At 38.7% G+C, this 25507-nt stretch overlaps 1 protein-coding gene across 3 annotated transcripts in view; it reads right to left on the bottom strand.

Annotated features, from left to right (window-relative positions):
• The window catches only part of ADAMTSL1 (ADAMTS like 1), an 855592-nt gene that overhangs the window by 225396 nt on the left and 604689 nt on the right, over positions 1–25507 (bottom strand). For all 3 annotated transcript variants that reach the window (XM_058565859.1, XM_058565860.1, XM_058565858.1), the window contains exons 6-7: positions 14493–14619; positions 2988–3062 (exon numbers count right to left, since the gene is read on the bottom strand). In XM_058565859.1, the coding sequence (XP_058421842.1) occupies positions 2988–3062; positions 14493–14619 (202 nt within the window). The remainder of the gene's footprint in view (positions 1–2987; positions 3063–14492; positions 14620–25507) is intronic.

The following is a 25507-nucleotide window of genomic DNA, read 5'->3' as shown; positions in this document are numbered from 1 at the left end:
ATATTCTACAGGTTTCTTTTTCCTCTATGAGACCCAGGGTGCATCTCTGAGTTCCCCTAGCACCTGTGTGGCTTTATATTCCTGTATTGCCTTGTATTTATTTATACTTTGTGGTTACTTACTGTATGTGTGCTATTGCTAAAAATGAAGAAACTATAGTGACATAAAGACGAGGAGCCAACTAACTATCCTTTTTAGTTCTTTCTCTTTTAAAAATCCTTTTTGGTACTTAATTCTGTATTCTGTACATATATGATATTTCATAAGTGCTTAAGACAGAAAGAACTTCTTGATTTCTGGAGCATTCCAATCTGAGTTTGGCCAATCACAAGGCCTGTGAAGCATCTTTCATTGTATGAAATCAGAGCATGCTGAGGATGATGATAATTATGATGTGTGTTTCAGAGATGATTAAATTCTCAAGTGACTGAGAGGTGATTTAGAATAAGTGCCTGGTGCATAAAGGAAGATAGATAGACTAAGTGTAACAATTTCTAAAACTTATATAAGAACCCTTGGTTTTGGCAGTGGTGCTTCAGCAGAAAGATGGGGTGCCTGGGTGGGGCTCTATGTCTCCTATCCCACATTCAATCAGAATAACTCCCCTCTTATATCTTTTACAGATTAAGGTTCTGGGGCTCAGGACAATTTTAAGGTCTCTGGAGGTACTAAAGTACCTAAAGTATTTGTACTAAATTATTCTAGATTTTGTCTACTTCAAGTTCTCTGCTACAAGGAATACCAACATGTGGAAAATTTTGGTGTCCAATTAAACGCCATGACCCTCAGATGAAGTCTGTGGAGCCCTTCTTTGGGAGTAGGTCAGGCTTCCATCCCCTGCCCCAGTGCAGAGAGGGCCTCACAGAAGAAAATAAGGCATATCCAGGGAATGCTGGAATGGGGGAACCATGTTGTTGTCATCAGAGGAAAGCAATAGCACTGTGTCTCTCCCCTCTAGCCTTCATTCCCCCAGCTGCCTTACATGTATTTGCACTAATTTGTGGAAATACATCCAGGACGTAAACTAACTTAGTTTTGGAAAAATCTTGGAGGTCTAAGTCTGATCTTAGCATCTGATTCAATTTTATCACCAGGCTTCCCAGCTGTCCTTCTCAAGGTACTTCTGATTAAAGCTGAACTGGGGCTGGACCAGACTGCCTAGTTCTGTTCTGGTTTGGCCCTAAATATTTAAGGTTGGTCCCATACAGGACCAGCTTCTAGGAGTGAAGGGCAAAAGAGTTGCAAGAGAAACAGGGCATCCTTTACTCACATCTTCATTTTGCTGAATTATATTCCAAATACAAAAAACAAAACAAAAACTTCCTTAGCTACACTTATGTTATCAACAATATGTTGGTTGGAGAAAAAAAGCAGATTCCACCTTGCTTTTCATTATTTATGAATATCATTTACAGCTTTACCTATCAAAGCCTCGGGATAATTAAACCAAACAGGGCCAGTTCTTTAGCTTCTTAATGATCACATAATTAGGAAATCTGGGAGGCTAATACATTAATAAAAATGAATTTTCCTCTTACATCTATTCCTTTGGGTTCTCTCTTCTGCAACCAGGAGTCAGTCCCCTACTTGATGATCGTCTTGGCCTGGATGTTTTAAATTAGCCTGTCGCTGCTCAGAAAAATACTGTTTTTGAAGGGGGTTGTTACACCAGCAGATACCTCTGTCCAGTTCTCAAGGGGAAAAACAAATCATTTGAACAGTAATAGCGTACACACATATATCATCCTTTGACATGTGAACTCTATATTTTGGGGGGGTGTTCTTCATCCAAAGAACTTAGATCCATATAAGGTGACTTATCAGCATCTTTTGGCTTTGTCTGAATCGTACCTTACTTATTCCTTTATTTCACATGACCCTTCAAATCCCACCTCTCCCATGAAATGTATTTATTTTTATGTTTAGAAAGACTACAGTAGGCTATCTGAACTTTTCCAGGCTCCAATTTGTCTTCCGCTTGTTTATCTTTCTGGAATGATTTCATTCATAATCCAATTGCCAAGAGATAATGCTTGCTACCTAAATTAGTTTCTTAGGCGTGTGTGTGGGAGGCGAGAAAGAGCAGAAGATGATAGATGGCTCTGGGGAACCCAGGAACAATCGCAGTGGAGGAGATCAGAAATGCTCAAGGGACCAACTGAAATGAAGTCTTTCAGTGAAACTGAATTTTGCAGAAAATACTAGCATATCCTCTCCTACTCCCTTCCTGGTTTATAGCCTATAATTTTCTGCTTGTAATTTATAGGTCTACATCTAAGCAGCACTAAACAGTAATAAAAAATTAAAAAAGCTGTGGCTGTGTACTGCTGGCTTGGCATGACTGAAGATCAATTCTTGTACAAACTCTGGTGGGGCCATGCTACCATTTGATGTTTGGGCTTATGATTATCCTTCATTCTTGAATCCCAATAGCTATCTTCAAGATATTAGGGCCTTGTATTGTCTTTAATACATGAGATGTTTAATTATACCACAGTGACTCTCTTTAAATGCCACAGAGTCAAGGCTATTTGGTGTTTCTATGTTTCCCCAAATTGACGAAGTAATGGAACATGAGAGTAGGAAGAAAAGGAGAAAGAAGAAGGAGAGAGAGGGAAGGTTGGAAGGCAGAAGAAGAAAAAAAGGAGAGGCGAGGCAAGAAAAAGATCGAGATTGATTGGAAAGGAAAAAGACAGAGAATGGGAAATAATATTCACAAAAGCATAAACATGTGCTTAGCTCATCAACAACCCATTGGGAGCATCTATTTTGTATTTTTCAGGATGACTGTGGTTAGAGATAATTACCACAGAGGTTTCCGCTATCTCATCAGACAACCAAAAGATAAACAGAAGGACTCAAAATATCATATTATGATAGAGTAGAAAGATTTGTATTTCTGTATGTTAATCTCTTCTGGGAACAAAAAATAAATAATAATGACTAAAATTCCCAATACTCAAAGGAAAACAATTGGGTTTACTTACACAAGTGATCAGGTCCTTTTAAGACGAGGCGAATATGTCTGCTTCCATAGGGAATAGCAACCACAGTGTCATCCACTAGAGAGAAACAAAGCAAAGTCTTAAAAGCACATAATTTGATACAAAATCAGTGATTGTCTACTATATAAAGGCACTGACTTACGTACTCCGCAAAATGACAATCTTTTTTAAGTGTTTGAAATGTAAACACCAGTACTTGGTAATCAAAATGCCCACTTCCCTCAAAATAAAATATGTTAAAAAGCTGGTCACTAGCTAACTCAGGGGAGATCTGGCCTTTTAAAAAATACATGAATTCTGATAACATTGAAAAATGGATTTGCAAGTTTTCATTTCTGATTTTAAAACCTGGTCTTATATTGCCAAATTTCTCTAGATTAGAGCAATTGTGTTGAATTACAAAAAGAAAATAAATTCTAATGCTCAAAGGATGGCTTTATTATATCAAAATCTAATTTCTCTCTAGCAAAGTAGCTATCTCAGATAAGTAGGACAGATAAGAATAGAAGAAAATATATTTATTTGTGTTCTTTAATCCCCTCTAGGGCAGAAATCATGCCTTCCAGTTCTGCAATATCCTCCACACTCTCTACATCTAATGCTGTATATAGTGAGTGTCCCATCAGTGGTTAACATTTCCCCCCACACGCCCTCTCTGTTTTGAAAATTAAAAGAAAAAAGTTGACTGAATCACAGATAATTAAAAAATGGATTACTTTTCACTCTCCTTGAAAATTAAGCCTAAATTGGAAGCAAAACTTACATTAAAAAAAAAATTAGAGGTATGTTACATGCACCCCAAACATATCACAGGCATTTTTATTTAGAACTCCATTTGTCACAACAATACCTTATATTTACACGCCACCAAAGAGTTTCACTTTTACCTCAATTATTCTATTTATTACTTTACCTAAAACTTGTAATATAGGCAAAGAGGATGCTACTATCCTTATTTTATGATGAAGAAATGAAGCCTCTGAGAAGTATAGTGAGTAGCCCAAGGTCAAAGAACAGGAGGGTGTTCCAGAAGACAAAGGAAAGGTGGGTATTTTTAAACTCACCAGCATATTCAGAAGCTCCATGGGATTCTCTGCTTCACATATATCTTTCCAATAGTATACATTATCATCCTATCACTGGAAGAATTTAGTTTAAATAAAGGAATACCAAAAGGTAGCCAATTTCTCTGAACTTTAACATTACCCTCTTGTCTTTGGGAGAACTTACTTTCAATAAATGAATCTCAGAAGTTCCCTAACTTCTCTGATCCCTAGTTTCTCTGTAAAAGAGGGAAAACAATACCTACCTCATAATATTGTTGTGAACAGATATAGGTATGGATAGATATATCAATATCGTATATAGATGTATAGCCTGGAACACAGTAAGTATTTTGTAAACATTATTTTCCTCCCTCTATTCCAAATCTCCTTAAGGACAGCAATTGAAAAACTGTTTATTTTTACGTTTTTAAACGCTGCAAGGCCCCTAGCACATAGCCAGCTGAATGAGACTGAAGAATCATATGCTCTCAATTCCTTCCCTAAAGAGGTTACAATTATCAAGTTCTCTACAATAATGAAAATTCTACTCACACTACAACCTTCCAGTTGTTTTTAATGTCCTACATTGTTAAAGAAAAGGCTGAATTTCAGATAGCTAAGAGTGTGTGGCATATGAGAACAAAACACGTAAGGAGAACACAGAAAAGGGACAAAAACGTTCAGACTGGGCCCACAGAGCTGTAAATGCCTTGCATAAAGACATGGACTTTTAAGTTTACAAAAGAAACTCAAAGTGGTTAAAACAATGGGATTTCTAGAAATAGAAAGTCTTTGTTTACCCACAGGTCAAGTAAAGTGCAACTAAAAGAGAAGCTTTCTGTTTGGCCCCGCAATGCTCAGCAACAGTTTCCTGACCCACACACTGCTCAGGCGGCTTCCTTGTTCTGTTGAGAAGTGACTCACATTTCTCACGCTGGGGCATTAACCCTAGCTTTTGGCTGACGTGGTAACCTTTGTATGCTCCCCGAGGAAGATGGGGAGGCACCTAGGAGATTGTTGAGGGCAGAAGGTAGGATGGAGAGAGTAGACCAGGCAAGAATGGAATGTCTCCTGATGCCCTTCTGCACTTGCCTAGTCAAAGAGAAATAGAGAGCAACTAAGGCTGGTGCAAACTTGCCCAGTCAGCAGCACACAGCACAAGAGGTAGGCAGAATCACGGCCTAGTCTTCTATTGTTCTGTAAAGGGCTAACGGACAACTGGCAGGTAGGTCACCGGGCAACCAGCAAATTCATTACTTTATTCCACAAATATTTTCGGAGTGTCTCCTAGAGTCAGGCTCCATACTAGGTACCAGGGATTCAGTGACAAAAAAGACAAGCAAAGCACCAGCCCCACAAGACGGCCACTGAAAAAGGGACCTAAGATAAAATATGTGAGGAAATATCACGTATTATACCCTGCTCGTGGAAATTCCCAAAGCACATTAGTTAGGTTTTTGGAAGCCCTGAACCAAAGAAACCCATTTCACTCAATTTAACCCAGTATATCCCCAAAACATTTACCTAGGGAAATTTTTCCCTATGCATCATCTGTTAACATTAGCTGATACATGTCAGAATATTCTTTAAGAAATGGTGCTCTTAATTTGACAAAAAGCAAGATAGAAAAAAAATTAATTTCATTTTCTACATGGTAATAAAAAGCCAGTCTTTGAGTCATATAGGGATTAATAATTGTCTCATTTGATGATAAATGCTCAGTGATCGGGGTTGGGTTGGGGGATTCTCCCACTTGGCATCACCTATAGTATTGTGCACAGAGAGGTGTTTGAGACATCCAAGAGTGTGTGAGCAGTCTGGTTTCATCACTCGCCTCCTCCGTGGTCAATTCAATTGGTATGGCTGGTGAGGCAGGTGCCTATATGCTCTTCCCCAGTGCCACACATTCCTTCAGATGCCCATTCCCACAAAGGCACACTGCTCTATGATGATGCATCTGCCCTGATCTATGCTGGCTTTGTTGACAAAACCATGAGGCCAATCTTCAGGACACATTTCTAGGTTATTAATCAACAATTCTAAAAGATCAGGTAACCTCTTTCTCAGTTAAATGGACAAGCTTTCCATGGGAATCATAAATTCCGTCATTTCACATACATGGGTTGCAAATGTCTTTCTCAAAAAATTGTTGTCAAGGATTGTACCTGAAAGATTTCCTCAAAAAATCTATAGCTATATGTATACTACACATCTTTCTTTAGAACATTTTAAATTCATTTTTAAGCTTGTCATATGTGGACTTTTCTGTGTGATTCAGTGCTGTATCAGAGAAAGGTGATAACGATAATTTTTGAAAAGACAGGATTTCCTATTTTGATATCTGAGTTTGTCTTATTTCTAGACCTGTTGATAGGTTCATGTTTTTAAAGCCTATTCCCTCTAAGCCTATGGAGCTGATACTTAATCTTATTATTATTATTTTTAATGAAAGAACTGTTGTTAATATAATTGGCTACTTATGAAAATAATCTGCCAATCTTGAGGAAGTTTTAATGGTATATTTTTTATCTTCATGACAACTTTATTAGTCTTAAAATATATCCAATAAAATAAGACGAAACTGAACATTTGAGCCCTTCAAATTTCCCCCCCAGTTTATCAATAATTGCACAACAGAGGATATACACTGGACAGGCCAAACAAGATGCCTCCCCCTCCACCACATTTGGGGAATTTCATCCTTACAGTTGCCTAGACCAAAAACTTTAGAGCTATCCTTGACTTCACCTTTATATCTAATCAGTTAGAAAGTCCTATTGCTGCTAGAGTCAAAAATACCATATTTCACTGATGCTACCATATTTTACATTTTAACATATATGAAATCAGGGTGCATCTCACAACCAATGGGGCCTCACATTCTCTCTCATTGAGGCAGTAATCCTGCCATAGTTATCTTTGCCTGCACAGGTGCTAACATCAAAACAGCCAGTATCAAACTTGCAAAATGAGTGTGAGCAACTTGGAAGGAAATTCCAAGATAATAGTGGAACACACTCATTTCACGTCTGGAAATCAAATGGTTGTGGAGGTTATAGGGAGATGAGGAATTAGAAGTCCTTAACATCCTCAAAGTGGGAGTCAAAAGCCGGCCAACTCTACATAATTGCAACCCTGAATTAAGAGCCCAGCATCAAGACCTCTGCTTCCTGCCAAGATGGACTAACAGGGCCAGACTTAGTCTCCTGTCTGAAACAACCAAAAGATCAGAAAAAAAGATACGAAACTATGGCTTTCAAGACACAAGATATCAGACAAAGAAGGGCAGTGATCCTTGAGAGTGAGGAAACAAAGTAGGTGAGCCTTAACATTGCCCCAGCTTGCTGCCTTGAAAAGGTTTCCAGGTCATGGCTCAGGAAGTGGGAACTCAGATAAAACCTGGTGGATTCCCTCAATTGAGGAGACAAAGCTAAGACTCCAAGGAGATCAAGGTGGCTAGAGTTTGAAGGACGGATTACCGGGGAGCAGAAAGCTTCACAGTGAGATAACTCTGGAGATTTAAGAGGATTCCCTCAGGTATCCAGCAGCATACTCATACTAATTAGTACATGCGTGTGAAGAAAATACCTGAGGCTAGGGAAAGAACCACACAAAAGAATTATAGGAATGAGTATGTCGTATGCATCTGGGGCTGGGAATACTAACTTATCCCACCAGCCAGGCTGGAAAACTTCATAATTCATGGAACATTGAACACTCCAAGAGGTCCTGCTTCAATAGCAGGGCACAATTAGCACTAGCTCAAGCATGGCTTTGATCCCATCTACCAAATTTTAAGACCCAAAAGGATCAAACTGATTCCAAGCAACATAACTGCTTCTAGAACAAAACTCAAGAATATTTACAGGAATACAAAAATACCTAGCAGACAACAAGATAAAATTTGCAATGTCTGGAATCAGGTCAAAAATTCCCAGGCAGGCAAAGAAACCAGAAAATATAGCCCATACTGAAAAGAGAAATCAATCAATCAAAACACAGACTAGACATTAAAATAGTTACTATAACTGTATTTCATATGTTCAAAAGTTAAGTACAGAGAAGAAACCTCCAGGCCCAGAGAATTGCACTGGTGAATGCCATCAAGCATTTAAAGAAGAAATAATATCAATTCTATACAATCTCCTCCAGAAAACAGAAGAGGAGGGATCACTTCCCAACTCATTATATGAGGCCAACATGACACGGATACCAAAACGAAAGACACTATAAGAAAAGGATACTAATGGACAACTCTCTCTCATGAACATTGATGTAAAAAATCCTCAAACAAAATACTGGCAAATAAAAGCCAGTAATGTATATAAAGAACAATACACCATGATAAAGGGAAGTTTATCCTAGGAATGCAAGGCTGGTTCTTTATTTGAAAATCAATTAGTTAGTTTTCTTTTTTTTCTTTTTTGCTGAGGAAGATTTGCCCTGGGCTAACATCTGTACCCATCTTCCTCCATTTTGTATGTGGGTCACCACCACAGCATGGCCACCAATGAGTGGTATAAGTCCATACCCAGGAACCAAACCGGGGCTGCCAAAGCAGAGTGGGCCAAACTTAACCACTAGGCCATGGGGCCAACCTCGAAAATCAATTATTTTTATCCATCACAATAAAAGTCTAAGGAAGGAACATCACATGATACTATCAATTGAGGCAGGAAAAGCATTTGACAAAATTCAACATCCATTCATGATAATAACTCTCAGCAAATAAGGAACAGAGGGTTACTTCCTCGAGGTGATAAAAAGCATCTACAGAAAACCCATAGCTAACGCCATATTCAGTGGTGAGAAACTGAATGCTTTTCCCCTTAAGATTGGGAATAAGGTAAGGATATTTACTATCGCCACTTCTATTCAACATTATACTGGACATTCTTGCCTGTGCACTAAGTCCCTAATAAATAAAAAATAAATAAGTGGTTTACAAATTGAAGAGGAAGAAGTAAATCATCCTTATTTGTAAACAACATGATTGTTTATGTAGAAAATCAAAAAACTCTCAGAACTAATAAGTGTTAGCAAGTTCACAAAATACATGGCTAACAAAAAATGCCAACACACAAAAATAAACTAGCTATATACAATTGGAAATTGAAATAAAAAATAAAATGCCATTTGCAATAGCTTCAAAAAAAATGAAAGTGTTATAAATCTCACTAAAATATACAGGATATATATACTGAAGACTAATAAAGGCTGATGAAAGAAATGAAAGACCTATATAAATGGATAGACATGAAGTGCTTATACGTCGAGCTACTTAACATATTAAAGACATCAATTCCCCTCAAATCAATCTGTAGAATTAACATAATTCTAATCAAAATTCCAGCAAGATCTTTTGTAGATATGGACAAGTAGATTGTAAAATTTATATGGAAAGGTAATGGAATGAGAATAAAATAGCCAAAATGAATTTGAAAAGAAGGATAAAGTCAGAGGAATCAAACTACCTCATTTTAAGACTTACTTTAAAGCTATAGAAACTAAGACAATGTGGTATTGGTGAAGAGATCGATATATAGATCAGAACAGAGTCCAGAAGTAGATCTTAACAGAAATGGTCAACGGATTTTTGACCAAGTTTTAAAGGCATTTCAAGAAAGAAAAGGTCATCTTTTCCACAAATGATGCTGGAAGAATCGGACATTGATATACAAAAATCAACCTAGATATAAACCTTATATCTTAAATAAAAATTAACTGAAAACAGGTCATAGATCTAAAGGTAAAATGTACAACTGTAACACTTCTCAAAGAAAACACAGGAGAAAACTTTGTGACCTGGGATTAGGCAAAGAGTTCCTAGATATGACATTAAATGCACAATCCATGCAAAAAAATTGATAAACTAGTCTTCATCAAAATTAAAACCTTTGTTTTTTTACGGATAATACTAAGTGATTTTGGAAAAAAAAAGGCTACCTACTGAGAGAAAATATCTTAAAATCATATATCTGACAAAAGACTTGTACCCAGAATATATAAAGAATTCTTACAATTTAATGGTAGGAAACCAAACAATTCATTTTAAAAATGGGCAAAAGACTTGCACTAACACCACACCAAAGAGGAAATAAGCACAAGTATGTGACAGGCAGAATAATTCCCCTCCTCTTCCTGCCAAAGATACCCATGTCCTAATCCCCAGAACCTATGAATATGTGATGTTAAGTAGAAAGGGGGAATTAAGGTTGTTGGTGAACTTAAGATTGCTAATCAGCTGACCTTACAATAAAGAGATTATTCTGGTTTATCTTCATGGGTCCAATGTAATCACAAGGGCTCTTTAAACTGGAAGAGGGAGGCAGAGGAGAAGGTTCGGAGTCGTAGAAAGATTGGAAGATGCTCTGCTGCTGGCTTTGAAGATACCAAGGAATGCAGATAGCCTCCAGAAGCTGGAAAATCAAAATCAAAGAAAACAGATTCTCCCCTAGAGCTTCCAGAAGGAAGACAGCCCTGCTAACACCTTGATTTTAGCCCAGCAAGACCCATTTCAGAATGCTGATCCTCCAGAACTGTAAAGTAAGTGTGTTGCTTTAAGCCACTAAGTTTGGGATATTTTGTCACAGCAGCAACTGGAAACTAATACAGCATGAAAAGACGTTCAACATGATTAGTCATTAGGAAAACGCAGATTAAAACAATGAAAGGATACTACTACACACCAATTAGAATGGCTAAAATAAAAAGTACTAACAATATCAAATGATGGCAGGTCTTTGCTCAAATGCCATCTTATCAGTGAATTTTTCCTTACTAAACTATTGAAAATTGCAACTGCCCTCCAACTCCCCTCTCTGGCTCTTCTCCTTCCTTGCTTTATTTTTTTCTACAACTCCTATCACAATAGGACACATATACATTTTATTTAGTTATTTATTTTGCCCCTGTATGTGCCTGTCCCTCACACTACTCTATAAGCCCTACAAGAAAAATGGATTTTTGTCTGTTTTGCTCTTTCCTGTGTTTCCAGCATCTAAAACAGTTTCTCAGCACACAGCAGGTACCCAACAATATTTGTTGTTGAATGAATAATGAATGAGTGAATTGCTGCTGAATGAAGGAACGAATGAGTGGCTTGTGAGTATAGCCTGAAATCAGGTGCAAGGTGGAAATTTCTTTAAAGTTTTGTGCTTTCTTTAAAAAACTCGTATGTATTTTTCACTTTATAATATATAGACTTGTGCTTTATTATAAACATCTTTTACCTCAAAATCTTTGACCCAGAATGATACTCCAGGAATATGTGTACCCATAGCCATTATAAATCAGCATAAGCCATGGTCTGAGAAGCAAAGTCACGTATTAGGAGCTTCATTTTGTCTTGACATAAATTAGTCTATCCAGCCCTCGCCACTCAAGGGAGGTGGAGAGAGAGCTTTAGGATACCCAGGTGATTTCAAAACACACAGATCCACGTGAGACGTTTGCAAAGCTGGCGATATCAAATTGATAGCTCATAGGCTAGCTCTAGGTCTAAGCATATTCTGAGTACACTTGGAAAATACATACTATGTACAAGCCAATAAAATTTGCGAGAAAATGAGCCTTTTACTCAAGAATCAAGAGTAAGTTAATGTTAGCTAAATTTGATTCTTTTTTTGTCCAGCTGGGGAAATTGAGAAGAAGTGACCAGGAAAAATGGGAAGACTGAATGCCATCACTGGACAGCTTTTTCCCTTAAAAAAGGGGAAAATGTGCCTTGATATAGCTCTACCTCTGTTGTCTGTATTTGTATTAGGCAATTATAGTGTCTTTTAATACAAAGATGGTTTCTTTTTTATTCGCCAGCAAATGGCAGCCATTGGATAAGTTCCTCCTACTTCTCTTTTTCCTTCTGGCACTTTTCACCATGGTCTTTCTCCACTCTTCTCTTTTTGCTTTGTTCCCCTGAGGCTTGATAACATAAGGAAAAAAACTTGGATATAAGTTCAGAAGAAAATGAGTTCAATGTGGGGAATCTAAGAGCTAGGAGTTTGAAAAGAGCATGTGGCTGGCTTACAGCGCCTTTGGCAGAGCACAGGGGAGAGACCTGGCAGAACTCCTCCGGGCCTTCACGGGTGGACAGCTGCTCACCTGGCCATTACACTGGGCCCTGCAGAGCAGCCTAATCTTCCCTGCCTGTGGGTCACCTGACAGCCTGTAAATACAGGATGGAAGGTTCTTCTGGGGTAGAGAAAACATAAACGAGCCAGTTTGCTCAGCATCTGCTATAGATTGTAGTGAGGTGCATGCATATGCTGGGCTGTGTTGATATAAATCATTTTGTCATGAGGCATCATCAGCGCTAAGGTAAACGAATCAATTGCATTTTGTCATCGTGGATAATCATCAGGTTGTGTATTATGTAATTTACTCACGGTCGGTCTTGAATAGAGCCTTTTCATTGAGGTATATATTTGCAGACCTAGAGATGACTTATGGCTCTCTATTTCTTCAGTTTCTTCCTTCAGAGCTTCTACACCTTAGTTCCAGTGATTCAGGCCCCAAAGGTCCCTGATCACCCCTTAACAGGATGGTAAGAGGAATATATATCAGAGCAGAGTATTCAGCCTCCTCTGTGAGGACAGGAAGGTGGGTAACGTGAGAGGGAATAAAGGCAGGATGCCCACCACAAAAAAACATGCCCTCTGAAGTCGTTATCCAGTAATTTCTGCACAAACGCAGGCTGTCCCTTTTTGTACCTAACAGAAATTCCTAGATTTCTAGATAATGAGCACTGATTCATTTATGTGACACAAATAATTAGAAAGATTTTAACTCTTCTAGTATTCCTTAAAGAGTTCTATAAAAGTGACCTTTCAAATGTAACTTCTTTTTTCCAAATATCCCACCATGATTTCAGAGATTTACAAAAGCATTATGCCTCCATCCTTTTCTGGTTTTCATCTTCTGAATTCTTTAATTTTTCATCTTATAGAAGAAGCTACCAGCACATGACCAAAGGAAAAATCTCGCCCAAATGTACTACATCAGTGTCTAACTTACCTCATCCCTCATTCTCTCTGCCAGAGTCTTTTTTTGTTTTTTGTAGAATCACATTTTTCACTGCCTGCGGGGACGTTAGAATGTGGAGAGTTCCCTCAGCTGGCATCTCCAATGTTACATGTGTCTAAGAGTCCCAAGTCTTTCTTCCTGCCCCTTCTTCTTCCCTAGAACCTAGTCCTTTTGGCAAGCTGCCTTTCCTGACTTCTTGGAATATTCTCCAGTGCACACTGCCTTTCTTCTTGACCTACAAGTCCATTTAAAGCCACAAACCCTCCAGCTAGTCAACAAGCAAAGAAAACAAAACCACATTCAGTAAAGATATTCATTCTCATCTCCAAAGCCAAGGGAGACAGGTGCAAAGAGATACTCAATCAAGGATCCATTGAAGCATTCTGGATAATCGCAAAATCTGGAGACAATATGCCAAGCAAGGTCAAATTATTCTAAAAAGGCATGTCCTTGAGTACAAGGGCTATCTTATTTCTATCTCTATCTGCTTCAGCACCTAGAAGAGTGATTGTCACAGAAGAAAGTGTATTGTAAAATGACCTGGATTGCTGTGTGACTCTGTTGTTGGCTTAGGTATCATGAGAACATACACCATCTACCCTACTGCTTTACAAATGACCCACCATGGAAACAGTCAGCAGGGCTATGAGCTAGTCCAGAGGAATAAATAAGGGCTTAGGCTCTGGAATCAGACACTGGGCTTAATTCTCGGCTCTACTACTTTATAGTTGTGTGACTCTGAGCAAGCCACATGATACCTCAAAGCCTCCGTTATCTCATTCATAACAGGAGGATCAACAGTACCTTGCTATAAGGTGGTTATAAGGATGAGATGAGATGAGTACGTAAGATTCCCAGCACATACCCATATAGTAAACATACACTTACTGTGCTGGTGTAGAGAGATTAGGACACAAAAGTCAGTAAATGGCTTCACATAATCACTGCCCAATATTAATTCTGAAAAAACCTGCGATCAACACTGATCAAAGATCATGTTGTAAATGAAGACCATGTGATTTCACAGTAGTAGGAGCGAATTTGTTCTGATCTGCCAACTCTCCTTGCTATATTCCACCAGGCACATCAGACTATGTATCAGGTAGGCTGTGATGCAGTGTGTCTCATGTTGGGCAGCAAAGCTCATTCTTGCACATAGAGTGTATCTAGATGGATCCATGTGTAGTCCACTCTGAATGTGCCTCAAAAGGAAAGCTTTCCTCCCTGGGGTTGCAATGGGTGACCTGACTTGTCCCACCTAAACTAATCCACAAAGTAGGAACATGAATCTTTCCACAATGTTTTCAGATTCATCTTCATTTTGGTGCAGGTGTTCTTCCCTAGTTGCTGAGAGGAGCTAATCCAGGGGAAGATAACAAGTCAAAGGCCCAAAGATTGCCCCATCTCTGTAGTGTCTTACACTTGGTTGCGGAGAGCTGGGATTTATACTGCCCTCGGACCAGCCTGCAGGTGGACCCATCTCCGTTGCAGACTCCACAGTTATCTTCCTTGACGGTGCTTCCCAGCTGGTGATCGCAGCCAACAATCTAACAAGAAAGAGAAATGTGTAATTCAACCAGGTGCCTAGTGATGGAGGGAACCATTGTGAGGCACATCACCACCAAATGACGCTCCCTTCATCCTTGAGGAGGCATAAAACATGCTTCCCATTAAGGCGACTGAATTCAGCTGGAATTTGAATCAAGCTAAGGAAGGAAAATCATAGCATGGGTAAAGGTGTTTTTATAGTTCAAACAGAAAGAAAGATGGGCGGGAGGGAAGGATGGGGGCAGAGAGAGAGAGAAAGGGGAAAGCAGGGAGTCAGGCAGGGGGAGGAGGTGAGGGAGAGAGAAAGATCCTGAACCATTGACATTATAGAACCTTGATTCAAAAATAATTTCCACTGTCAATAATTATGATTCACCCAAACCACCAAAAATACAACCACGAGGTAACTGTAGCAGCAAAAATGTTATGAATAATCTCCATTTTCCATATGTTCCTTAGAATGTAAGCCGCATAAGGTTAGGGGTTTTGTATTTTGTGTTCATTGATGTATTCCAAGCAACTAGAACAGTGCTTGGCAAATTGTAGGGCTTCAATAAATATTTGCTGAATGATAATGAAAATAATACTTCCTTTTCTAGCTAGCACTTCAGCTAAGAAAAGAGAAACAGGATCACAGAATCAGCCGACAGAACAAGGTCAGCCTATGTGTGTGTGGTGGGGGAGAAGGGTTGACGTGGAGGGCAGGAGAGATAATCAACAACGAGAGCCTACTATTTGCCTGGATCTGTCCTGTACCAGGTGCAATACACATGTCTTGTTAATTCTCAAAATAATCATGTAAGGTATCCCCATTTTATAGGTGAGAGCATGGATCTTGCCAAGGGCACTTAGCTAATAAGTACCCGAGTCCTAAATACATCTAACAAAACATTTATACTTAGTCATATAGGCTTAACAAAATCACAAGCCTTTATCAAGTGTATGGGCAAACTCATTTGTATTTTTACTTTCTTTTCCCATGTTGAAGTTAAAAAAATTCAAATTCAAACTGTACCACGTTGTACCTCTATAGTTCTAGTTAGATCTAATATCAAAAGACTTATTCCACTTCCGAATGATTTCATCTACTGTCTTTGACAAAATAAAATGAGAACTGTAGTAACATTTGAAGGGGCTTATCTCCACAAACTTCCACAATTCATTCTGTCTTTTAAAAATCTGGTTGTTAATATGACCTTTAGTTGAGGCTTGATTTCCATTTTTGTACCTTTAATTAATAATTGCAAACACATGTTTAGGCAAAGGTTTGAAAAATACAATTATTTAGCATTGTGTTATATATGTGCTATATTTTTAAATGTGGTAACGTGTATTTTTTCATTAAAAGCATACAGGCATCTTTTAAAATAGACAACAAAGCAATAACTCCTTCTGCATTTGTACATTTTTTGAAATGCAAAGACGTCAGGAAAACATAGAGCCCAGCTCTTAAGTGGGGAGCACAGGTGGGTTGGTTCTGCTCCTAGGGGTTCACTGTGGTCAAGCTGCAATTCACCCCAATATGTTCAGAGGCTGCAGTGAGGCCACTTCAGAATTCACCCAAGCTTTGACCATGCAGAGCCAAGCACATGCTGGCCTAAGACTTCTTCGAGGGTATAAAATATGGAGAATTTGATCTGGTTAGAGAAACTGGAGAAGGCTTCCCTGAAGAAGAGTCTTTGGAGCTGAGATCATGAGGAGGCAGAGTTAACTAGGTAAAGGGGAGGCGTTGCTGTGAGGTTTATTGCATATTTTACTCACGCATGGATACTAGCTAATTAGAAAGTAAACAAAAACCAAAGTTGGCAAAAAATCCCCCAAAATATCAGAAGACTAAACCATCTGATCGCCTTGTAGGGTTGATCCTTTGAGAAAACGTGGCAATCTTAATTTAGGCAGTATTCAAAGACTCATTGACTCTGCTGTTGTTTGCAGCTGAAAAGAGATGACCTTAATCTTACAAGATCTTCAGCTCTGGGGAAGGGCACGTTCGGCAGTGGGCATGAGAATTTACATTCTCACTTGTCTCATACCTACTAGGTTTACTCCTTAAATTAAAGAAATTTCAGGTTTCTCAAAAGACTTAACTTTCTCTGGAAAATTTTTAATGGGCTCTGATGTCTCTAAAGGAGCCACAAAGAAGATAATCATGAAAATCTCTCTCTAATCCTAAAGATTTCATATGGTTCCAAAGCCATTTTAAGAAACGAAGAATCCAGCTTCACAGATCCAAAGGAACAGTCATATTGGGAATAGCTAAATAGAAGGTGACACTTTAAGGCTAACTTGGCCAGACCACTAGCTTAACACTCTGAGTGTGGGTTTACGGACCTTAGGATATGAACCAACTCAGTCCTAACCAGGCTTTGTTTAACTTCAGAATTGAAAAGACAAACATCTCCCTGACGCAACTTTTTTTCCCCTCCATATCAATTCCTTTTTAAGATGCCAAAATATTCTAACTCAATTATTTTTAAAATGTGAAATACTTTATATCAGATAAAATGTTCTTATTTTGGTCCAAGTGGAAAATTGTTTGCAGTTATATCAGGAAAATCATTGTTGACATCTCAATCTGCTGATCTTGAGTAACTGTTAGGTTAATTAAAAATTAGTTAAACTGTTACCTTAAGAGCTATCATTACTAATAGAGAAAAATAAATAGGGTTACAGAAATGGGCTGAGTTGGCAAGTATAATGCCAGACCCCTCTGTGCCTTTGCACATGCTATTATTTCTGCCAGGAGTGTTCTTTCCCAATTCTTTATCTGGCAAACTCCTATTCATCCTTCAAATCCCAAATTAAGTGGCTGCTCCTCCAAATAGCCTTTTCCAGATTCCAGAGTTAATTCCTTTATTGCTCTATGTTTCCTCAGCCTTTTGTTCATAACTCAGCACGGCAAAGACTACCGGCACCACCCAATATCCATTTTCTCTATTTTTCAGTAACAGAACTCTAATTTTATTTGGGGTGGTAATATACCCAGCTAAAAGAATACATTTCTCACTCGCTATGTGACCAAATTGTAATTAGTGAAATAAAAGTAGAAGTGTGTGGGACTCCTGGGAAGGCTACTTAAAAAAGCTGACCTCACTGGGGAAGGCCCTTTCTGCTTGCCTGCCTTCCTATTAGCCTAGTTGCTATCTTGAAAAATGAGACAATCGTGAGAATGGAAGCCTTGCACTAAGGATGGCAGAGCAGAAAGGGAGAAAGAGCCTGGTTCTGGAACCCCACTTGGACTGATTACATCTTCATTTCTCTTTTGTGAGAGAGTAAATCCTTTATGTGCTTAAGCGAGTAGAATTTTGGAGTTTCTTTTATACGTACTCAATTCAAATAGTTGTATAACTTATCCTGAGTTTAATCTATTAACATGTCTGTCTCCACATCAGATCATGGGCTACTTGAAAGCCCCTGTTTTATTAATCTTTGTATTTCTGCTGCTTAGCACAGTATCTGCCATTTGAGATACACAATGAATGTTGGTGAATCAATGAAACACATAACACCAAACATATGGTTTGCTAATAATTTCAATGCAGGTTACAGAGAGGCAACCTTAGACTGCAGTCATTGATGACACACATGTATACAAAAATGTGTATATGCGTGTAGGTGTGTTTATGTGTGTTGTCTGTAGCTGTGTACACAGAGAAACAGACATACCGTAAATGACAGCTAGAGGCCAAACCTAAACCTGTCCTGATGCATGAACAAGAATTACTGTAAAGGGCTTGTATTTTTAAGAGGCTATTTCCCAAGTGCACCTATGCTCATTATTAGTGAAATGCCACAGAAGGCAATGTTCAGGTCACTGAGTTCCCAGACCCACCCCATTCTGGACAAAACATTAAAGTGAGATAATGACCACTCATAACTTTGGCAACTGCACGGATATTTTGTAAAGGGTGGAAAACTAACTGAATATCTTAGTCTAATGTAGCTTATTAGTAATCTGCTACTAGGGGTCAGCTTGATACAGTAGTCTAGCCCCTCCCCAATCCAAAATGATTGCACAGTGTTGCTTTTTTTTTTTTAAACTTCTGCCTCAGGTGATATAAAACGTGAGAAACTCTGAGATATTTTTGTTGTTTCAACACCATTAGTGAGTCATCAACATTAGCTTTTGCATCTTGAACGTACGCTTTTTGCATATATACACAGATGGGTGCACATGGACATGCAGTCCTTTGTCTTTTAAGTAGAATACACACACTTAACACTGCGGATTTTTCTTTATTCTCCTTCAGGATTTACTAAAGGGAGGGGCAAAAACCCTCCATAAACAAAAAAACTAGGACACTAACATTCAATCCACGTTGGCTCATGGACTTTCAGTGTGCTGTGCAGATTTTAGGCATCAGGCCTACAGTATGTGCTGATAGGAGTTTCTTCCTTCACTTTACAGAGCTGATAGCAAGTGAACAGGCAGAACACAAGACTGAAATTCTCTAGACACTGAAATATGTCTAATAAAACGTCTTCACTGGAAGCCATAGAAGAAAGAAAGATCACCATGCGAATAATTTGGAGAACATAAATAAACACAATTCATAAGCAGATACCATGCCCCAGACTGACATGCTTAAATGGGTTCACATTGGCCACATTTCAAATGGTTTCCCAAAGGACCTAAACTTCTAGCATCAAATACTGAGCCAGTGATGTCAAGCTTTTCTTGATCCAACACCATGAGGTAAGAAACTTTTAAATCCCTTTATTTTCAGCATGGGGAAAGACAAATATGGAAAACTAAATTCTGCAAATCTGATCACAGCTGCTCTTATTTGTAATTATTTAATTCAGATAGAACTTTACAGGGAATAGTGTGCTCTACATACATTATAACTCATATATGATTTATGTTATTAGGGAAGATAGTATATCTCCAATCTTCAAAAGATTTATATATTGATTTGTTTATGCTTTATCTTTTTCTAAAAAGATTTATAGCATGTACATATGATACTACATAATAAAAGTTTTAAAAAACACATGGGAAGATGGCACAAAGAAGAAAATAAGGGTAAGAACAATGAGTTAAAGCCAGAAATGAGAGAACTACACAGAATGCACACTGTGTAGTCCTATACATTTGCTAGCTGGAGGTCATGTATCTGGATTTGAGCTTCTTAGAAAAGAGGAAAACATGAGCAGTTACAAGGGTCACAGCATCTTCTGGATCTTTTAGAAAATGGATAGGATAATGCATTCCTTGTAGTAGACACTCAATAAATGTTTATATAATGAATGAATGACAAACTGGCTCAGGAGAACCATAATTATTCAAGGCACCCAAATCCTAGATATATATCTGCTGTGAGTTTTCTGAAAGACAATGCCATGTAACAATGTCACAATAACATCTGAGCAAATAAATACAAGAAGTTTCAAAGAACTTGCTCGTCAATAATCTTTGATGAGTCCTAATAGTCAGGGAACATTTGGTGAAAGCAAATTTTAAGAAGCCAAAACAAATCATCCAGGTACAGAGCAATGTGATGGTCTGACTTAATGTATGGATAGACGTTATAGCACCTAGGGCTGGGCTGGCAAAAATATGGCAAATGTGCAGCTGTTCTTCCTGCCAGGACCCACAGCAGACATTGCTAATCAACTATAGCACTCTTTGCCACTGAGATTTTATGTGGCCCAAATCCTGTATGACATTGTGTTCTGGAAGCCAAATCCAATTGACTATCGCTGTCATGTGAGGAGACTAAACCAATTTACCATTCCAGAGTCAGAGAAGTGAATTGGCTGATTATCTGTTAGACAATTCTCCACAAATACTTCTCTTAAGATTAACATTCTCTTAAGATTTGAATGATTTTAAGTATAGATTATAATACTGAAGTTTAGAGAAGATAAACAACTTCCCCAAGATCACATAGCTAGTAACTAACAAAACCAAAATTCCAACTTAGAATTCCTGATTAAGTTATAGTAGAATGCCTATGAACCATGAAAAGACACACATTTATTTATCATTGTAATTTTAAATTGCATGGCAATTATTATTTATCGTGGCAATGGTGAAGGGTGATAACAAAGTTGAATACTCTTATCAAGATCACTACCACCAGAGCCAGACTTATGCACAGGGATGAATAGATGCCTTCATCTTTACTAAGTGACTTGGAAGCACACAGAGGAAGTAAATGGGAAGGTGCCACTCCCCTTCTATACCTTTGCTCCACACACCCTCAACTTCCCCCTCTCCTGCCCACACATACATACACACACACACACACACACACACACACACACATATATATATATACCCTACACCTCTCATGGTTTGCTATGGTGCCCAAATTTCCTCCTTTACATACTCGTTTCTTTCATTTTCAACTACAGTTTCCATTATGAAAAAACAGGAGCCCTGGTCATTCACAAAGGTGCTAATAGTGGTCCATGAGCTACGTTTAGTATTTCCCAAAGCCTAATGGAAATATATTCACCCACCATAAAACCACATAAGGTCACCAAAACACCAAGCATCTCATTACACAAATAAGCTGAATCCTGATCTTTACTGCATTTATTTTTTAATTGTACTCAGGTCTTTAAGTCATAAAATGAGAAAACAAATTTTTACTTAATACATGCAGTGTTTTGAGCAGATGGAAACTTCCAAAATACAAGGCCTACAGGAAAAAAATAATAAAGGACTCCTTTGTGTTAAAAAGTTGGGAACCACTGGCGTAGTCCTTTGTTTGTTGTTCACATACCCTTGGGAGGACTAACACATGAAGTTGTTGATTATACTTACAACAAATCAACTGAGAATCAGGCCTTACGCTGGCTGTTACGGTGCTGTGGGGAGCACACGTGTAGTAGGCACGGTCCCGATCTCGGGTGAATGGGTTTAATCAGATCATTTCCTCAAAACAGGTGAGAACAGAAAGGGAGTAAGATCACTAAGCCTAAAGGTCAAAGGAGCATGGAGGAGGAGAAAGACAGAGGGGAAGGCCACCAAGAGGCAACACTTAGTGTTTGCCAAATACTTGCTATATTTAGGTACCATATATACTTCTCATTTAATTCTTATACTATCCCTGAAAATTAGCTAAAAGTAGGTCTATTTTACAAAAATAAAACTGAGACTCAGAAAGGTTCAACAACTTGCCCAGGATCACATTAGTAGGAGTTGATGCGGCCAGAGTTGAAACCCAGGCTGAGTAGCACCACATCACCAGGGAGTCAGCCCTCTACTCTATGACGTGTTGTGTTCCTTTTGGGGGTTAGAAGGGTGGTGAGGAGACAGGAAGAGAGAGGATGACCATGCTTCTGTCAGCCACACCTTGTTGCCAAAAGCAACACCAGCCTCCAGCTCTAAGTACTAAGATTGAGCACCAGGAAAAAAGTGAATTTCAGCAGCTTTGAAAGTATATCTTTAATGGGCAGGGTTTTTTTTGGGGGGGGGGCAAGTGAATGGATTAAAAAAAAATTAGTTGCTTTTGTTCAATAGCCACACACACCCCACAGGGAAATTCTGGTGAATACCCATGGGTTATTGGGTTAAACAGATGAGGTGTAGCTCTCCTCCACTCTAACACATCACAATGTGGAAAACATTTATGTGAAGGCATTAACTCTCTTTCCTCCAGGCACAGATTTTCTAAATGGATCCTCCCCATACATGGCATTCTCTCTCTGGGGTTTATCAATCACTGGTAGGACTCCTCAATTTCCTCCTGGGTTCACCAGAGTCCTCACAATGGCCCACAAGATCCTATATCATCTAAGTGAGTTCATCTCTGACTTCATCTCCCTGACTCACTCTTCTTGCTGCCTTCAGACGCATCAAGCACTTTCCTGTCTTAGAACAGCACAGGTTGTTGCCTCTGACTGGAACATTCTTCCCTAGACACCTCTATAGAAGCTGTCTTGCCTCCTTTAAGTCTTTGCTGGAAACTTTCACCTACTCAGTAAGGCCTACTTTGGGAAGGCTATTCAAAGCTGCATCCTTCTCCAGACCCAAGTTCTTTTATCCTGCTCCATTTTTATCTTTTTATTCTATGGCACTTATTTTATAGTACAATATAATTTACTTATTTATTGTTTATTGTTTATTTTCTATCTCCTACTAGAACATAATACTACAAGGTCATAGTGTCTAATAATATAACAAGCAACTAATAAAACTCTGTTGAATGAATGAATGAATGAATTCAGTATATAGGCAAGGCCACAGGGGATAGGGATCTATTTTGGTTTCAAAGAATTTTCCTCCTTGTCCCAACCTAGAACATAATAACAGCTTCCACCACTTAAACCACTAGTTCCAAAGACCAAAAAAGAGCTCTCTGTCAAAAAGAAAAAGATCTCTATGGATGCATCATTTTATAGCACTATAATCTGAGAGTTTAATTTCCACTTGTCATTTTGCCTGTTATGTCTCCAGTCCTTCATCCATTACTCCAGAATTGCCTTGGGGTATAAATGCTTATTATTTCTGAGTGAGTCTCCCTCTGACCTCTTTTGTACTAGGCACAGTGCTCTGGGCTTCACTCCCTAGCTCTGACATCAACTCTGGACCTGGAGACTCAATTTGCACTTGACCTTGTGAGCACCTGATTCTCGGCTCTTCCTAAAGGTCTTTAGCTTGGACAGCCCCTTGGCCTGACTCTTCCCATTACTCTGTGTGAGCTCTAGGCCTCTAGCTGGTCCTCTGGTTGGACCAGAACCACAGTCCTTCTCCATTTCCAACCTACCCACCCCCAACCCCATCAAAGGGTAGGGGCCTCAACCACCTCTGTGTTTAAGGTCTACAGGAGGACCTGGTTCCATAGAAATGAGATTTGGTCAAGTGTTATTTTTTAAGGGTCCTATTTCTATCCTCTTTATCGTTTGAGCTAGAGATATTTTCCTGTGCTCCTTATTAGCTTGCATATCCTACAGTTCTGGGATGTTGGGGGATTCTGTGGTGCTTATCTCCTTATATTATAAAGTAAATGGAAGAAAAGGGAGACGTCAATGCTAGGGGTATGAGACAGCTGATAGAGAGGGTGGTGAATTTATTCGATTGCAAACATTTTAAAGAGCTTTTCCTCTGCTGCCTGTCCTGAGATGAAGAATCTAATCCATGTAATGGCTGGATAAACATCCTGAAAGGGAAAAAGAGGATGACTAAGTCATTTATTAAATTTCTCAGGTGCCACCAGTCTGATTTATTTTGCTCTTTTCTTATTTATTTCAGGGTCTGGGCCAAATTCTTGTGTAAATTTATTGCTAAAAACATCTGGATTTTTTTTTTGCATATTGTTTTGAGTTAAATTTGTTTGTCTAGTAGTCTTCAGCAGAAATCCTAAGAATTAACCTAGTATAGACATTTGTGCATGCAGACACTAGAATTCATTCTCAGCACATGGTCAGGGGACTTTTCTTTAACAGGCTGTCTTCTCTCTCCCCTGTTTCCAAAATTAGGGCGTCTGGAGAATGCGAAACAAAATTATACAAACGCCTGACCTCTGGCCTTGCTTCTGTCTCTCAGACTGCGAAGTACCCAAGAGGGAAAGTGTTGAATTTGGCCTCACTTCACATGGCATTAACTGTAATTCTTTGTGAATTGTGGTGACATCATGGTATACTTTGACATCACTGCTCAGACTCCCTCTGCTGCTGGGCATACAGTACATAGTTTTTGTTCAAACACAAGAGTCCTTTGTTGAGACGAAAGGATAGCAGCTGGTCTTCTGCCCCGGTACAAATGTGGATCTTACTGGAATGTGTCTGTTCAGTAAGTCACCACAAAGTAGCCATTCTGCTGTGATGGCTAGAACTCACTCACACACATAGCTCTGGAAAATTTTGTGAAAACTTACATCTAAAGAGTTCAAAATTCCAGATATGGGTCATAATTCAGCAAAATTCTGTATACAATAAAGCTTTCATTTACATGTCTGGATATGTTATCTGAAGCCAATATTCCAAAAGCAGTAGTCTATTGGCTATATGTATGTGTCAAGGCTACAGGTGAAGAAGAAGGAAAGGTAAAGAGGGATGTATCTGCTCCCAAAACAGCCCTCCTCTCATTGTAATTGTTCAAGAGTCTTAGATCCCCAATCAGGAAGGCTCGTGCCATTCCTTGGCTCTCAAGTCAATTCCTGGTTACTTCCAGAAACATATTACTTTATACTAAATTGAACCTTTTGGATGGTACTATTAGTGTTCTGCTTCAAAGTCAGTGAAAGATGTCCTCAAATGGTGCATTTATTTCCTTTGCTTTTCCTGGGTTCTCCACTGTCATTTCTGTCTCAGGGTAAAGCCTGAGAAAATTGATCAAAATAGAGTCTATGCAAAAATATCATCTGTAAAATTAGTCCAAACTTCTGTCCCACATGGCTTTAATGCCTGCACAAGGCAGAAAATTTTCAGATTAGCTTGAGAAACTAAAGGCTGTTAATCTAAGATTATTCGCAGAAGAATAAGTCATAGCACAAAACATGTGGATGGGACATTAGACTTCTTTTATTGAAAAAAATATGTAATTTTTTACTCTGTCACAGAACAAACAGAGACATGACATGATCCTCATTTCTATCATGAGCCTTACAGTTGTTAAAAGTATTTTTTTTCCTCCTCTGGAAATGCTACACTGAAGACCAACCAGGTACCACCTCAGCTTTTTATGCACATATTCACTTCCCTGGCCACTTCTTACCCTGGAACATCATTACTCAAATCAGGAATCTATGTGTTGCATAGTCCATGAAAGAGGCAGCAAGACATTGTAGGGGGAACAAATGACTCAACCTGGATGTGATGATTTATTACCATTTGCCTGAATACGTCACATGCTCTCAGCATGAGATTCAGGTCTCTCATGAGGTATAAGAGGATAATTAGATCTACTTTATATATTTGTTGAAAGGATTTGAC

Source organism: Diceros bicornis, chromosome 22 (genome assembly GCF_020826845.1).
Source record: "Diceros bicornis minor isolate mBicDic1 chromosome 22, mDicBic1.mat.cur, whole genome shotgun sequence".
NCBI classification, from domain to species: domain Eukaryota; kingdom Metazoa; phylum Chordata; class Mammalia; order Perissodactyla; family Rhinocerotidae; genus Diceros; species Diceros bicornis.
Note: the sequence above shows the minus strand (reverse complement) of the source record. Positions and strands in the feature narration are given on the sequence as shown.